The 16,056-nt window shown below is 37.4% G+C and overlaps 1 protein-coding gene across 6 annotated transcripts in view; it reads right to left on the reverse strand.

Moving 5' to 3' along the window:
* TNPO3 (transportin 3) overlaps positions 1-16,056 on the reverse strand; it is an 82,774-nt gene that overhangs the window by 14,236 nt on the left and 52,482 nt on the right. For all 6 annotated transcript variants that reach the window (XM_082399152.1, XM_082399156.1, XM_082399155.1 and 3 more), the window contains 9 exons: positions 14,254-14,445; positions 12,490-12,581; positions 11,524-11,600; positions 9,967-10,027; positions 8,954-9,094; positions 6,128-6,244; positions 5,166-5,260; positions 3,426-3,582; positions 1,724-1,891 (listed from right to left, as the gene is read on the reverse strand). In XM_082399152.1, the coding sequence (XP_082255278.1) occupies positions 1,724-1,891; positions 3,426-3,582; positions 5,166-5,260; positions 6,128-6,244; positions 8,954-9,094; positions 9,967-10,027; positions 11,524-11,600; positions 12,490-12,581; positions 14,254-14,445 (1,100 nt within the window). The remainder of the gene's footprint in view (positions 1-1,723; positions 1,892-3,425; positions 3,583-5,165; positions 5,261-6,127; positions 6,245-8,953; positions 9,095-9,966; positions 10,028-11,523; positions 11,601-12,489; positions 12,582-14,253; positions 14,446-16,056) is intronic.

Consider the following 16,056-nt stretch of genomic DNA (forward strand, 5'->3'; position numbering starts at 1 on the left):
TACTTGGTTTCTATTCCTGCCCCAAATTGCTGCTCTCATTTTCTTCTTTAGCCCTTACCTGTATGCTTACAAACCCAAAATTTTTTGTAAGGTTAAATGTACATAATAAGTTTTTTGCTACCTGGAAACCAAGTATATTTATTTAAAAGTAAGAGTATGGAAATTTTATTTCTCTTATCAATGACGTTTGGAATAAACTTGTTGGTCCCCAGGGGTTCACAGAATACTTTTTAGAAAAACAAAAAATACTACTGTATTAGATTGAAATAGAACAGGTGTCGTGAACAGCCAGCAAGGGAACTACAGGTACTATTCATTCCTGAAGCACTTGAGCTAATGGAAGAACTGCAGAGCTATCTGATGAAACCAAAGTCACACAGGAGCCTCACAGAGTTTGATGAGTAAGAATTAAGGTTCATGGAGGGGACTTCCCTGGTGGTGCTGTGGTTAAGACTCCGTGCTCCCAAAGCAGGGGGCTCGGGTTCTATCCCTGGCCAGGGAACTAGATCCCACATGCATACCGCAACCAAGAGTTTGCATGCCGCAACTAAGGAGCCCATCTGCCACAACTAAGACCCGGAGCAACCAAATGAATAATTAAAAAAAAAAAAAAAAAGTTAAGGTTCATGGGGCTGTTTCTGAAGTAGAAACCTAGAGAAAATGTTAGAAATCCATTACACATCTACCATCTACCCTACATGTGATTGTTTTTCATTTGAGTGAGCTAACGATCAAGTAATGCATATGCCTAAGACAATTTACACTAATCATTGAATTTTGGAGATGAACACACAAATCCAAGACTAGGCAGAACTTTTGGCTCAGTAACATTAGGGCCTAAGAGTGAAAGTGTACTCTTTTTTTGTGAAACTGCTGAAATTGAGGCTAAGAACTGCAATCAGTGATATAAAATAGGAGATAACATTAAGATGTACATGGACTTAAAAGTTATAAGATACTTATGTATCTGGATTTCTGTGGTTCAATCAAGTCAGCTCACGTTAGGTCCAACTGTGTACTTTTCTGAACTGCTTTTATATTAATATTACAAATTATAAACCTCATTTAAAAAATAATTTACAGGCTATACACTATATGCTACCATTATGCTCAAAACTTTCATGTAGTACACACAACCTGATTTATAATCATGCGGCCCAGTACTAAAATTAGTTGGACATTACTGGATAGCCTAAAAAAAACTTGCATGCTCAGGTGATAAAGAACCTGGTTCAAGAACTGAAACAGGATATAAATAAATCCAAAGGGGAAACAAATCCAGCTATAGATTGTAGGCTAGTTTTATATGCATATGCCTCCAAACGCTCTGGCTAGATTTATTACCAAGGAACCATATAGTGAGTGCTATTTAAGGAACCTGAAATGAATTAACACTTCTTGAATAACCTGTAATATGGGCATCTCTCACAAGTGAACAAATTTCCCACTGGCCAGCCACATAGCTGAATTCAATGCTTAGTATTCACTTTTGGTAATAAATAAACCCTATGACAGTGACACAAACATATTTTCAAGAACCCTTCTATAGGCCCCTTCATTTAACAATTAAACTTAGCAATATACCTAAATCAGGTTCCACAAACATACAACAGGACTGGTTTCAAAGTTATAGTCAGCCTCTCAAGGAACTGTTTAGGACTTGTTAGGGTTAGGGACTAACCCTAACTCTAACTCTTTAAAAAGATTATGAAAACAATCTTACCGGTCTGTCAACCTGCATGATCTCCCAGAGCACTTCGGCCACATCTGGTAGGGTGTATGGGGGGAGACAGAAGCAGCACGTGTGAAGCAGCTGGCTTACAAGTTGCTGTCCAAGCTGGTTCATCACCTGTCCAATCAGTTCTTTCCGTAATTCAAAGTCTTCTTCATGCTGTAAGAAAACAGGAACAGGAAAATTCTAATTTCAACTTTCCAAAGAGCAAGTACTCTTTCCCCTTTAGTCTAGTAATCTCTCTTTCCCAGGGAAGAAAATATATATAACAGCTGGATTCACAAGGTCCACTAAATGTTCTGTCACCAGGAAGAAAACATTAAGAGTTTAGTTTCAAGGAAATGGGCATGGGCTTCAGCAGAGATTAACTTTAACCCTTAGGTTTTTTTTAAGTTTTTTTTTTTTTTTAAATAAATTTATTTATTTTATTTTTGGCTGCATTGGGTCTTCATTGCTGCGTGCGGACTTTCTCTAGTTGCACAGCGAGCGGGGGCTTCTCTTTGTTGTGGTGTGCGGGCTTCTCATTGCGGTGGCGTCTCTTGTTGTGGAGCACGGGCTCTAGGCACGCAGGCCTCAGTAGTTGTGGCACTCGGGCTCTAGAGCGAAGGCTCAGTAGTTGTGGCGCACGGGCTTACTTGCTCCGCGGCATGTGGGATCTTCCTGGACCAGGGCTCGAACCCGTGTCCCCTGCATTGGCAGGCGGATTCTTAACCACTGCACCACCAGGAAAGCCCAACCATTAGGTTTTTCATGAATAGAACACAGAAGAGAAACAATGGTTAGAGATTAAGGGTAGCAATTTTCTTAACCTTTTTTTTCTGTTAAAAAATAATTTAAAGTATCTGTATTTTCTTTTTTAAAAAGCAACTGAAAAAAAGAAGACTTCTATCAGGTATCTAATCTCTATCAAAAAAAATCTTACTTATTTTCTTCCTTCTTAGTCTTTGAATATACATATTTCTAATATGTTGAAAAAAAAAAAAACTTTTAAAGTGCCTTTCACGTCTAGTTATTTTCTTCTTTTCCCTCTCTCTTTTTACTGTCAAAATTCGTCAGTAATTAGCCTAGTCACATACTTAATTCTTCACTGCTCTCCCTTACCTTCAATTCTACTCCACATCTAGTCAAACCTACCTTTGAAAATTTTGTGAACCACTTTACTCCTCCAGCCAAAAAGGTCTCTTAAGTGTCTACTAGTATATTTAATACTATCCTGACTTTCTCTGATTTTGATTTATACCCCAGTTAGATTTTCCTCCCCTCTCCAATCCATCCAAATAGCTCCACTGAGGTCCTTCCTCTTCCAGAAAGTTATCCCAACCTACTTCTTTCCAAAGAGTTTTCCCTCCTCTGATCTCATAGCAATCATGACTTTTATCACTTATCTGACAATCAAATACTGCCTTGTTGCTGTTGTTTAATTCTTTATAACCGTATCTGTTTCTCTCTTCAATTAGACACCAAATGGCTTGGGAGCAGAGATAATTTCAGACTAGTTGATACAGCTTACAACACTTAGTACAGGTTGTCTTAAATCTACTAGTTGATATTTTGGTTACTGAATGATCCACTATGGAATATGCCTACTAACACAGATCAAATAAGGAGATGCTGGTTTTCCCCTAAGGAATGAGAAAGAGATATGAGAAAACAATGAGCTACAAAGTAGAAAGACTACATTGTTTATACTTACATCATTGGCTACCCCTGTGTGGATGAGGTCTCGTAGGAACCTCATGACACTACAGTTGGCATCCCGGTGGTCCAGGGTAGTAGAGGCAATGGCCCATTGTAAGATAGGGATGACAACCTGGCTCCTCAGCAAGGTAACAGGGCTGCGCTGAATAAACCTGGTGTGGAAAGACAAGCTAGGTATAAATGACAGGATTAGGCTATAAAAGCAGCCAGTGTAAAAGGCAAAACTATGGAGACAGGAAAAAGATCAGTGATTGTTAGGGATTGAGGGAGTGGAGGGTAGGGGAATGAATAGGTGAAGCACACAGGATTTTTAGGGTAGTAAAACTATTCTGGGCTTCCCTGGTGGTACAGTGGTTGAGAGTCTGCCTGCCAATGCGGGGGACATGGGTTCGAGCCCTGGTCTGGGAGGATCCCACATGCCGCGGAGCGACTGGGCCCGTGAGCCACAGCTGCTGAGCCTGCGCGTCTGGAGCCTGTGCTCCGCAACAAGAGAGGCCGCGATAGTGAGAGGCCCGCGCGCCGCGATGAAGAGTGGCCCCCACTCGCCACAACTGGAGAAAGCCCTCTCACAGAAACGAAGACCCAACACAGCCAAAAATAAATAATAAATAAATAAATAATAATAATAAAAATTTAAAAAAAATTAAAAAAAAAAAAACTATTCTGTATGATACTATAATGGTGGATATATGTCATTATGTCATTACACATTTGTCCAAACCCATAGAAAGAACACCACCAAGACAGAACCCTAATGTAAACTATGGACTTTAACAATGACGTGTCAATGGAGGTTCATCAATTCTAACAAATGGGCCACTCTGGTGGGGGATGTTGATAGTAAGGGAGGCTGTGGGGAAGGAGGGGGGAAGCTAGGGGTATATGGGAACTCTATACTTTCCACTCAGTTTTCTCAGATCCTCTAATGTTTACAGAGAATCTCCAAGAAAAAGATAAAACACAGTTCCAAATTTATTTTACCAGGCAACCATTTGTGTAAAGAGCATCTCTAGAGATTGATTTTTCAAGGAACACACCAGGAAAACAGGTTGACAACCCACCCAACAATTCTCTCATACCAACACACACACACACACAAAGAAAAAAAAAAGAAAAAAAAAAAAAGGGTTTTCTAACTTGTCCAAAAATTAACAAAAAAACCAGTGTTCATTACTAACTGATCTGGTTCAAATTCCTGAGCTAAGGACTAAGAATGAATATAAATGTCAGTGTTACTAGTAAAAGGAATTTAAGCAAAAAGTGGGGTGGCTGGCTAGGGGTAGAGGTGGGAAGTACATACCAGATAACTTCTAAGGCACATTAAAAGCCTAAGGATTTTTTATTCTGAGATATGATTATATCTAAAGGATGCTAAGCTTCTCAAGGAAAAAGTTTAAGTAAAGCATGACATCATAGTACCATAAAATGTTAAAACTACATGGGATTCTACAGACTGTCTAGTCAAATATTCTTGCAAAGCTCATTTTTATTGTCTTGGGCATGCTCCCTCCTTCATACAAGGAAATCAGTTATTTTCCCCTGTTCTCATCCAACTCTTCTTCATTTATGGGAATATTCTGGTTCACGATTTAACTTTGGGTTATGAACCATTAATCTACCTACTCCTCTTACCTCACTTTACAGAGAAGGAAACAGTTAACTGTTAGGTGACAAGATCAAGCAGTGATGAGGATGAGCAATAAAAAAAAAAGGGTTGCTCTTCAGAAGGACTGACCTGGTGGCTAGCCTGAATAGGTCGTCCACAGTGTCAGGGTGATTCTGGAGCCCATTCTGCTGTTCTAAGAGCTGAAAGGTGGGCATGCACAGTGCCTAGAAAAGAAGTGATTTTAAAACAAATGCTTGTAAATTAATGCCATGGGATTCAGACTTGCTAAATATCATAACATATACAAAGAGAACAAAGAGGGAAAGCACAGATAAGTAAGAAAAGAAAAAGACTTTGATGAGAGATCAAGAAAGGGAAGATATAAATCTTTCTCAGTTGACAAAAACAGTCTTCACATATGAAGTCCACATTTCAGAAGGGGTTGAGGGTACAGATTTCTGTTGATGAAACTGGGTAGATGTCACCTCAAATTTTTAGAAGCTTCTGAAAGTGAAGACTGTGCTTATGTACTAGATATGGTCTGGTCCACTAAGGGAGTAGTTGATGTTTTAATAATAATAACTATGAAATGTCAATTTTAAAGGGAAAGACGTCTTGGGAAAAGGAGCATTATGATTTAGCTCCCTAATATATTTCCCCGCCCTGTGAATAGGAGAGGGTAAAAGCAGTGTATCAGGAGACTTTTCCAATGCCTGCTATTTACCCTAAGACCATCCCTCCTAAGTAAACTAGTTCATTGGCTGTTCCAGGCAAGAAATTAAAAACAGAATCGTGCTTGCGCTTAGAGATCCTTTATTTTAAATCCACTTGCCCACCTTCCCACCCTCCAAAAAAATCCTATCTCTGGATAGCATAAATCAGACAGTAATAACTGTAATGACCAGTACATTTGTGTGGTCAATCTCTCTCTCATTCTCCCAAGCAGGCCTGTCCAGAGAACAACTAGGAAGTTCTACCTCCCTATTATTAGGACATCATCATGCCTGGGAAGGAAATATGAAGAAGCAACAGAATTAAAGACATGGTGAAGAACACACTGCTAGGCCTTTAGACCCTCCAAGAAAACATACCTGGAGCATGTCTAGTAGTCCCTGCCGACAGCCCTCTTCCATGCCATACTCATCCACAAGGATACTACCAAGGTACAGGAAACAGGAATGCTGATGTACATGGTAAACATTCACCATCTGCCAAGGGAAAACCCAATTAGTTCAATTCTTTACCCCTCAAAAAGTATCAGCTTAGGACTTCGCTGGTGGCGCAGTGGTTAAGAACCCGCCTGCCAGTGCAGGGGACACGGGTTCGGGCCCTGGTCTGGGAAGATCCCACATGCCACGGAGCAACTAAGCCCGTGTGCCACAACTACTGAGCCTGTGCTCTAGAGCCCGCGAGCCACAACTACTGAAGCCCACCTGCCTAGAGCCTGTGCTCCACAACAAGAAAAGCCACCGCATTGAGAAGCCCGTGCACTGCAACGAAGAGTGGCCCCTGCTTGCCATAAGTACAGAAAGCCCGCGTGCAGCAACGAAGGCCCAACGTAGCCAAAAATAAATATTAATTAATTAATTAATTAATTTTTTAAAAAAAGTATCAGCTTAGGTAGCTGTCTGGAGGAAGAAATTCTGAGATACACTGGTCTCTTCTCTTTAAGACAACGTAGTAAAGCTTGTTGGCAACATTTTCTAAAACATAGGGCTCAATTCCTCAATTATTTTCAAGTACTCTATTTAGAGTTCTTTCAAGCCTTTGACCTTTTTTTATCTTTCCAAAACAATGTTGTAGGAGAGTTGTGTAATATTTACTTCAAGCTGGAACCATTAAAGAGTTATTATCCAAGGCTTGTGTAATATTTACAAAACCCTAACAATATACCTTAATTTTCCAACCTACAAGTTGCTCTTATTTGCATCAAAGATAATTCTTTTTTAAAAAAACAACCACAGCAGGAACAAAATATCCAATGCCCTTCATATTAGAGGAGACTCTGAAAGCATTGTTTAAATTGGCTTCTAAACCCCTCTATTTAATCTTTTGAGTAAAAACAGCGTTTCCAATCAAGATATCTGAATCTCTACAGAATAAAAATTTTAATATAATATAAATATTTAAATTAAATTATTTGTTTAGGATTTTTACCCTACTATCCTCCAAAAATTAAGAGGCCACCGTACATTCATCTATTTAAAATGCCATCACATGGGAATTCCCTGGCAGTCCAGTGGTTAGGACTTTCACTGCCATGGGTCCAGGGTTTGATCCCCGGTCGGGAAACTAAGATCCCACAAGCTGCGTGGTACAGCAAAAGGGAAAAAAAAAAGCCCATGCAACACGTATGTATTCATCTTATTATAAATTCAATTCTTTGAGCTTGGTGGGAGCGGAAGGGTAGAGTAACGGGCGCTTATCAGCATATACCATGAAAAGAACACGAGATGGGAGCTATGAATCTGTTCAGTGTTGTATACTCAAAACTATATGCTGTACTTAACGAACGATATAAGTTACGGGTGGGCAAACTTTTTCTTAAAGGGCCAGATGGTAAAAGTTTTAGGCTCTGCCGGCCTTACAATCTTTTGACTACTTAACTTTGCCACTGTAGCACAAAAATGGCCAATAAGCAATAATTAGATGAATAAGCATGACTATCTCTCAGTAAAACTTTATTTACAAAAACACGTGGCAGGCCCACTGGCTGCAGTTTACTGACCTCGAATTTATGGGATTTTTGTCACATAAGATGCTACCCTATGCTACTGGAATAAAAGAATAACATAAAAGTCATGAAGGTATCCTCCAATAGCAAAGGGGAGTTAAATCACATTGTAATGGACCCAGAACGTATTGCACTGAAGGGGACACTTGACCAGAGGTGGACACAGCCTAAATGCAAAACATATACTGTTGTACTCAGGGTACAGTAAATGCAGAAAATCACTAAAAATTAAAATTCTGTTAAAATATTTACCTGTACAAACTTTAATCAAATCTACAATTTAAGGAGGCATGGTCATGTAAGTACCAACTGACACTGCAACAGCATGACCCTGGCTCGGGGTAAGAGCTTCCTTAAGAGTGAGGCAGAACTTGAGGGGGCACTCACTGTCAGAGTCAGCCTGATAGATGCCCAGGTGGAGAAGGGTCACTTCAGGTTGGCTGGGTGGGGTCTAGCCTGAAGCCCTGTGGTAGTTCTCCTCACAGCATGAGTGCAAAATTTGAGAAGGTACTTGCTCAGAGTCCTGCAAATGCAGGACTGGCACTTTGCCTCACCTCCGTCAATTTTGTGCCCATGGCACCTCACTTGCTTAAATCTAGTTCCGGCCCTGCTGTAAGGTTAACACCAACATAAATTACTTAGTGAATTAAGTCACTAGTCATAGGTGTCTCATACAGAATATTCTAGACATGAATATGATCTCAGAGAGCCATGTACAGTGAGGCACACCATCATAATTACATACCAATCTTGGTGACTGAAAGAGTCAAATTTATTTCTCGACAAATAAGACTTATGTAAATAACTAACTATGGTGAAGAAAGAAGAAAATCTCTTTGGGCCAGAAATAGCAAAGTTTGACTTGCCACATTTTTAAAAAGGAAATTAACATAAAATGCTTAACATGGGTATGTAAGAGCTGAGCATTAAAGTCATTCCCATTTCTGAATTCCACACTGAAATGTGCTGCTATTTAGACTATCACTATACAGAACAGATTACAGGCTATTTGCCTTATAAATAACATACTTACCACAGGCACTACTTATCTCTTTCAAATATATTTTAGTTTGTATTTAAGAAATACAAAAATGTTTCATTTCATCAGCAGAGTTTTTGTTCTAAAAGGCTCCTATTTCAAAATTCTGTATACTCTACATTTTCCCTCTTGTAGAGAACTCACCTGTGTGACTAGTGGCTGCAGCAGGGCTGCAGATCCTTTGCCTACACAGCGAACAGCAAAACGGAGGCACCTGCAACAACGTTCTACAATCCGATTATCAGCCCGGTGCTTATTTAGAGTCTCAGATAAAACTGGCCATATCTGAGTCAAAAGTGAAAAGAGCACAGAAAGAAAATGAACAACTAAGTGCTGAAAAAAATGCTCCCAAGTTGGTAACAACTTATTTGGCTTTTAAATAATTTGGAAAAATCTTTCTTTATAGAAACACACATGGCCTGATTCTGGTCAGTGGGTGTGTGTATATGTGCTGAGGTTCAATACACTACCCATCACTGAAACAACCACTTCTTAACGGAAGCACAATGACTCTTTACAACACAAGAGGAGCATGTCTAACTTTACGAAAAGACAAAGATACATATTTTCCTAAATTCTGGACTTCCTGATTTAGGATGGGAAGAAGCAGAATGAATTATAGAGGAAGAGATATTTAAAGACAGTTCCAAGAAGTTGGAAGACCTTGAACAAAAGGACTAGAGCTAAGGAAATGGCAAGATTTGATATCACTGAACACTTAAGGATATTTGGTGTTTCCCCCCTGAGGTCTGAAAAGCACTTCTCAAAACATGTCCTCTGATCCTCACATTACCCTCAGTTTTTAAAAAAAGTACAAAGGAAGTACCTTATCAAAGAGGAAACTAACTATGATGGCTAATTGGCTTTGTCAAAAACATTTTGCCGGTAATGATCACGCCTCCCAGCAACAATAAGATTCACACAGTTAATCTCTCCCTACTTTGGCCTTTCAGTGCATTTCCCCACAGCCTGTTTTCTTACCAAATCTAAAATCAAAAATATTTATCTGGATGGTTCTGTTCCTCTTTTCATTGATATTTAAAGCATATCAACAAATTGAATCTTCCTGTGAACCTAGAAGACAGTACCTTCTCACTTTAGTTACCCAGAGCCTTATAAGGAAAAAGGAAGCTCCACGGGCATACATTAGCACTTACTTCCTGTATGACTTTTTGGCACGGATGAGTCTGTCCATTTTCCACAATGGGATTGGTGTGCCTGGGGAAAGACAATGGCCCAAATTAGCGAAAGAAGAGCAATTTCATCAAGGACCCAGGGCCCTAATCCCTGTTAGTTTACTTAGTATCATTCTCACCAATTAAAGAAAACCAGAGTATTTTTAAGACTCAATACCTTTTTCTCCCACTCTGTTCAAACACAAGCACAGTTTTAATCATCCCATCAATTTTTTCTCACCTTTAAGCCTCTTCTACTGTAACATGTAAATTCAATCCAACTCTGGCTACGTGGCTGTGGGTGTGGGGCACTACAACTATCCTTTCCATCTTTTTTCCCTTAATAAACCTGAATATGTAGTTTCTTCCAAACTAATAAATATATTCAGATTGTCTGAATCCACTATGAGAAACCAAGTACTGCTTCATTCCCAGCATTAAAAGGCAAAAGCATTAGGAACCCTGGTCTACCAAAGATGTTTCTCATGGTTCTAGACTAAATCCAATGATACACAACATGGGCCCACCCACAGTATATCCAATCCAACTATTTGTCTAGTTCTAGAATCCACTAATTTGAAGGAAAGCAGGAAAAAAACAAAAAACAAAAAAACACTACGATTAGCTACCTACCTCTTCAAAGGAACAAAATTCTTTAATTTTAAAAAGCTCAATAGCAACTCAATAAAAATCTAATTTTTTAAAAATCAGGGCATGTCCACCTTTTGCAGATTTTCTTTCATTTATTGTGAAATAGGAGTTATTGTTAATAGGCTCTCAGAATGGTATGCAACAGGGCTCCCCTAATTATATAAGGAAAGCATTATACCAACTCAGAAAAAGATACTTGTAGACAAGAACTAACAAGCTAAAACAACAGCTCAGTTTTAATTTCTTCCACATAGGTTTTTATGCAACTATTAACTGATATTCCAGTTATACCTACAGGACTCGCAAATTATATTATGCAACTAAGAAAGGATCACTCTTTGAACACTGTCACTCTAATGCTGTTTTAATCATTACGCTCCTCTTGACTTCAAAGAAAGTTTAATTTCACCTGGTTACTGAAGAGGCTTCATTATTTTTTTGCACCCATACACTATATAGCAATGACTCTGAAAGTGTAGTCCTTGGAATAAAAAGCAACAACATCTGGGAACTGATTAGAAATGTAAATTCTTGGGTCCTATCCAAGATCCAATCCATCAGACACTCTGGGAATGCGACCCAGCAATCTGTTGCCTTGGTAATTTAAGTACTACAGGCAACTTTGATGCATGTTAAAGTTTGAGAATCACTGATCTAGAGACCTAGAGAATTAATTACATTTTAAAGGGTCTTTTGACAAAGGTCTACCAAAAATAAATTCTTAGAATTTGCCTTTGCAATTTTAATAGGACTAAATTAGTCTCCTGACAGAGGGAGTTTATAGGAGGTACTCGGAAGTTGGAGGAAAAAACACTTCCTTACTTCAATACATAATGGTCTCATTTGAGCTTTTAACCCAGGGCAGGAACCTGGCATCTCTCTTCTTACCTAAATATCACTGCAAGGCGATCTAAAAACACAGTGGGATCTGAGGATATGCCGTTGCTGGGCTCCTGAGACAACAGCTGAAGAGACAGATATTAACACCCAGTCATTACACATACAAACCTACAGCAAACACTGCAATATATATACCCTTGTACATCAACCTCTGTCTCAATCTCTGATTATTTCCTTATAACAGATTCCTAAAAGTTACTCAAAATGGTAAAAACTTTAAAATTCATATTAGCAAATTATTTTCCTCCATCTTACTGCATCCTGGCCAGGAATGCATATTAACTTTTACTATATGATCATTGTGGAGTGGAAAACAGTATCATTTAATTTTTTCCCATTTACTTTTACAATGATTAGGATATTGTAGACATTATACATTATAATATAGATTATATGTATTATACTATATAATATATATTTATATTATACTTTTATAATATAAAGCTTCAAAATCATTATAGCTTTATAATATATTTTAAGAGGTAAGGCAAGTTGCCACCTCTTACTCTTCTTTCCTAAAATTTCTTAGATACTTCTACCAGCATATTATTAGAGATAAACTTTAGAGTCACTTCGTCAAGTTCTCCTAAAAATCCCACTGGTATGTTCATTGCTATTGTACCATAAAAGTAATATGAGAAGAGCTGACATTTTTACAATACTCTTCAAGGAAACATGGTAGGTTATGGTTTTAGTTGTTAACTTGAATGGTGTTTTTCCCACTGTCATCTTGTAAATGGTATTTCTGATACAGTGAAAATCTACTGATTTTGGAATACTTATTTCATATATATAGCTACTTTGATAAACTTATTAATTTTAATAACTTCTCAGTTCATTCTCTTGGCTTTTCTGGTTAGATAAAAGATCACCTGCAAATAAAAAATTTTGTCTTTTCCTTTCTAACATGTAAACATATTATATTTGTTTCACCCCTTACTTAATTGGACTCACCTTTTTCAATGCCATAACCTGAACAGAACATAGTTCACTAAGACATTCAGTAATCTTATCCAAAGGTAATCTGGCTAGGACAAGTGCTGTCCCTGAAAGACAAAAGAAGATACAAATGAAGAAAATAAAAGCTGAACTGAGGTAATTCATTGGTCTACATCATATAGCTAACAGAAAAGGATGACTGGTTCCATTCTTTCAAAAAGATCAGCACTGTTTTTAAATTATAATAGTTTGTTATTTATGGTTGGGTTTTTCTTCATTTGGCTTAGAAGACCATACTGACTTTCACATTGACATTTACAACTGAAGTTAATATTAAACTATTTCTCCTCAGCAGCCATTGGTTTAAAGATGTTTAAATACATAGCCCCACTTCCAATTCTTCAAAGACTTAAATGAGTGCTTTGAACAGAAAAGTAATAGTTAAGTTTGTCTTTCTTTCATTTTTAAATAGTTGCAAAAATCTCCCCTCTCCTTTTTTCCCCCAAATAAACAGTAATAAATCCATAAACCTTCACATTTGAATAAAAAACTGAATGATTTTTCTTGACAGTCTATAAACCATGGACGAATTAGATTTTTTATTTAAAACTAGGGGGAAAAAATCTAACAAATACAATTTTCTCCTTTTAATTCATCTCTATAGAAAAGAATGTTACTAATAAGTTTCCTATATCTAGAAGATACCACTGATATAGCTGGGATGCCACATTCTATTATAAGTTAGACGTCACATTAGCATCAAGGTTAAATTTCACTAGAAAATGACAAGATGGCAGCGATACCCACTGGCAGTAGTTAAGAAAAATCTGACCTGATTTAATGCCAGAAAATGTGGCAAAAGAAGATTGAAAAGAAAAGAAAATCTGTCTTGAAAATGCATAGTTACATTCGCTGGTAGGGAACCTGACCGTAGAAGTGAGAAAGAACAGTTAGTTGACATTTAACAGTCATCTAATCTGGACAAGGCTGTCTGCCACTCACAGAGACTTAAAAGATGCTGCACAGGCCGTATTACCCAATCTTTTATTTGATATACCCCAATAAAAGATTGCTCAATCTTTTATTTGATATACTAGCTTTAAGGATTTCACTACCTCACAGGACACCCCAATTTGTTTTCAGAAAGTATGGTTACAAAGCATTTTCTTTCTAGGAGCCAGTAAACTGTCAACAATCAATTCCTCATAAAATAAATCTGTTCCCTCTTTTCTAAGATAATCTTTCAAATATTTAAAAATAGCCACTATGTTAAAGTCTCCTCTAAGTCTTTTCCCCTAGCATAATATCTCTAGTTCTTCCATTACTCTGAGTTTCACCACCACCCTGGCTGTTTGCCTCTTGATCAGTGTAAACTGATCAGTAATGGTTAAAGACCATTAAGCGACCAGAACCCTTGGCTTCTAGTTATAGGACTGAGCCAGGCACACTACCTTTAAATTTCCACTTACTTCTTTGGTATAGCAATGCTTATTTGGTCTCCATTTTTATTCTTTGCCCCAACTCAAAAAGGAACTATGTTTAGTTCCAATGTGTTGTCTCCACCCAAAATCTAGGTTCGTGCTATAAATACTGTAAGCACTTTGTATTAGTTACATAGCCTTAAAATATTCTAAGAATGCATGTACACATAATCAACACCCTCCCCTCTGAGTGACCTTCCCCATAACTGAGTAAACTGCACTGAAAAGTGGGATACAACTGATATAACCCCTAGAATTGGCTTAGAGACTGTTCCTTCTTAATATCTTAAGTAAATACCTTTTAGCAAGCCCACAGCAGCTTCTGGAGACAACATGAAGGAATCAAGGGAACGGGCAATCTCTAGGAGTCCATGAAAGTGCTGAGCCATGTGGTCTCGGCAGACAGAGCAAATGTTATGAATGGCTTTGGCTGCAGCAGAAGCCAGAGGTTTTTCACACAGTCCTTTCATCAAATAGCCCAACACAGGGTCTAAGGAGAAAATCCATACGTAAAGATTACATTATTTGAAACTCAAGAAAAATTTCTATTTGTTAGAACAAAGGTTTTACATTCACTTTTTAAGCAAAAGAACCATTTTTAAAAAATGAAATGTGTTTAAACTCCAATGTTTTTACATATAAAAATGGAGCTGATCTCACTGACAAGTGGTGTCAGAGAGAGTCCTATCTATTTATCTTCCATTTCTTTCCTTGTGGAACTCAACTGTTGCTTGTTGCTAGGGCTTCACAGAGCACGGTTTGAAAACCACTGATTCAGTCTGAAACCACTGGTGGATATAACCATCAAGTATTAATAGGGTAATGTAAGAAAGACGATAAAGCTCAGAGAGTACCATTATACTCAGAGATTAGTCACTTTGTTAAAAAAAAAAAAAAAAGCAGTCTACATTAATCAGGACAATGACAGTTATCTAAAGCTGACACTTTTATACTTGCTTCTTTATAATTATAAAAGGCCCCCAAACCACACAGATGGATCTTTACCACTTCTAAAAGAATTAATTCATTATGTTTTACTTTCTGCCAAATGTAAGTGTTCTAAGAAAAGTGATTACAATGGCGAATTCCTATAAAGCAAATCCTAGTTATCCTTTACCTTGCTTCATAAAAATCAGAATGTTTTTCTATGAAAAAACCCTAAGAAAAATCATACATGGTTAAAGAGCATTTTATGTGTACTACAGAGTAACCGCATACCAAACCTTATAAAAGAAGTAATCTCTGAAAGCCCATTTAAAAGTTATCTCCATTTCTAGTCTAATGACAAAAACAATGCACCAACCCAGCATGAACCTGCTCCCCTCCACAAAAAAAAAAAAAAAGGTCTGTTTAGCATGGGAATCAGAACTAGAATCTAAAACCTAGCCCACACAACTCTAATACTATAGGCTTCAATGATTCTCAAATTAAATATTTGTGTTTTTGACTATTCTAGAGTAAGTATGAACACTCAGCAATTTGTCTTCTAACTGAGGCACAAATTTGAATGAGATACTACAGGTGGTACTGAATGGTAAGTCTTAACAAACAGATAAACCCACTTAGTTTCTTTGTGGAAAAAGTGTTCAGAAAAGAAAGCCAAATTTTGAGACAGATAATGGAAGTGAAGAGATTTAAGAATTAGAAAATAGGTATTTTGAAAAAATTTTTAAATGGTATGTTGAACTTGAAAGTGGCTCAGCTATGATGTAATAAGCCTATCTATCTTATATGCTCTGTATACAGAAACAAGAAAATAGGAACACACACCTCTTTTTAAGTAAGAGTTTCAGTCAATAAAAAAAGATCATGTGTAAAATAAAATCAAGTCGAAAGGTGGCAATAAAGATTAGTACAGCACAAACTTAATGATATTCACGAATTTGAGAATTCTTAAAATTCTCAGAATATATCAGTCTTGAATATCAGGTGGACTTAATATATATTAACCTAGATAAATTATTTAGTCTCTCTGGATTTCAGTTTCCTCATCTGCAAAATGAGGGGATTAGAAGAAATTATTTCTAAACTTACTTTCAATTCTAAAGTTATTTTATATGATCTTTAGTTATTTTTTCAAGTCAGTAAAGGCAGCCAGAGG

Source organism: Balaenoptera borealis (assembly GCF_965194805.1).
Source record: "Balaenoptera borealis genome assembly, chromosome: 7".
Classification (NCBI taxonomy): domain Eukaryota; kingdom Metazoa; phylum Chordata; class Mammalia; order Artiodactyla; family Balaenopteridae; genus Balaenoptera; species Balaenoptera borealis.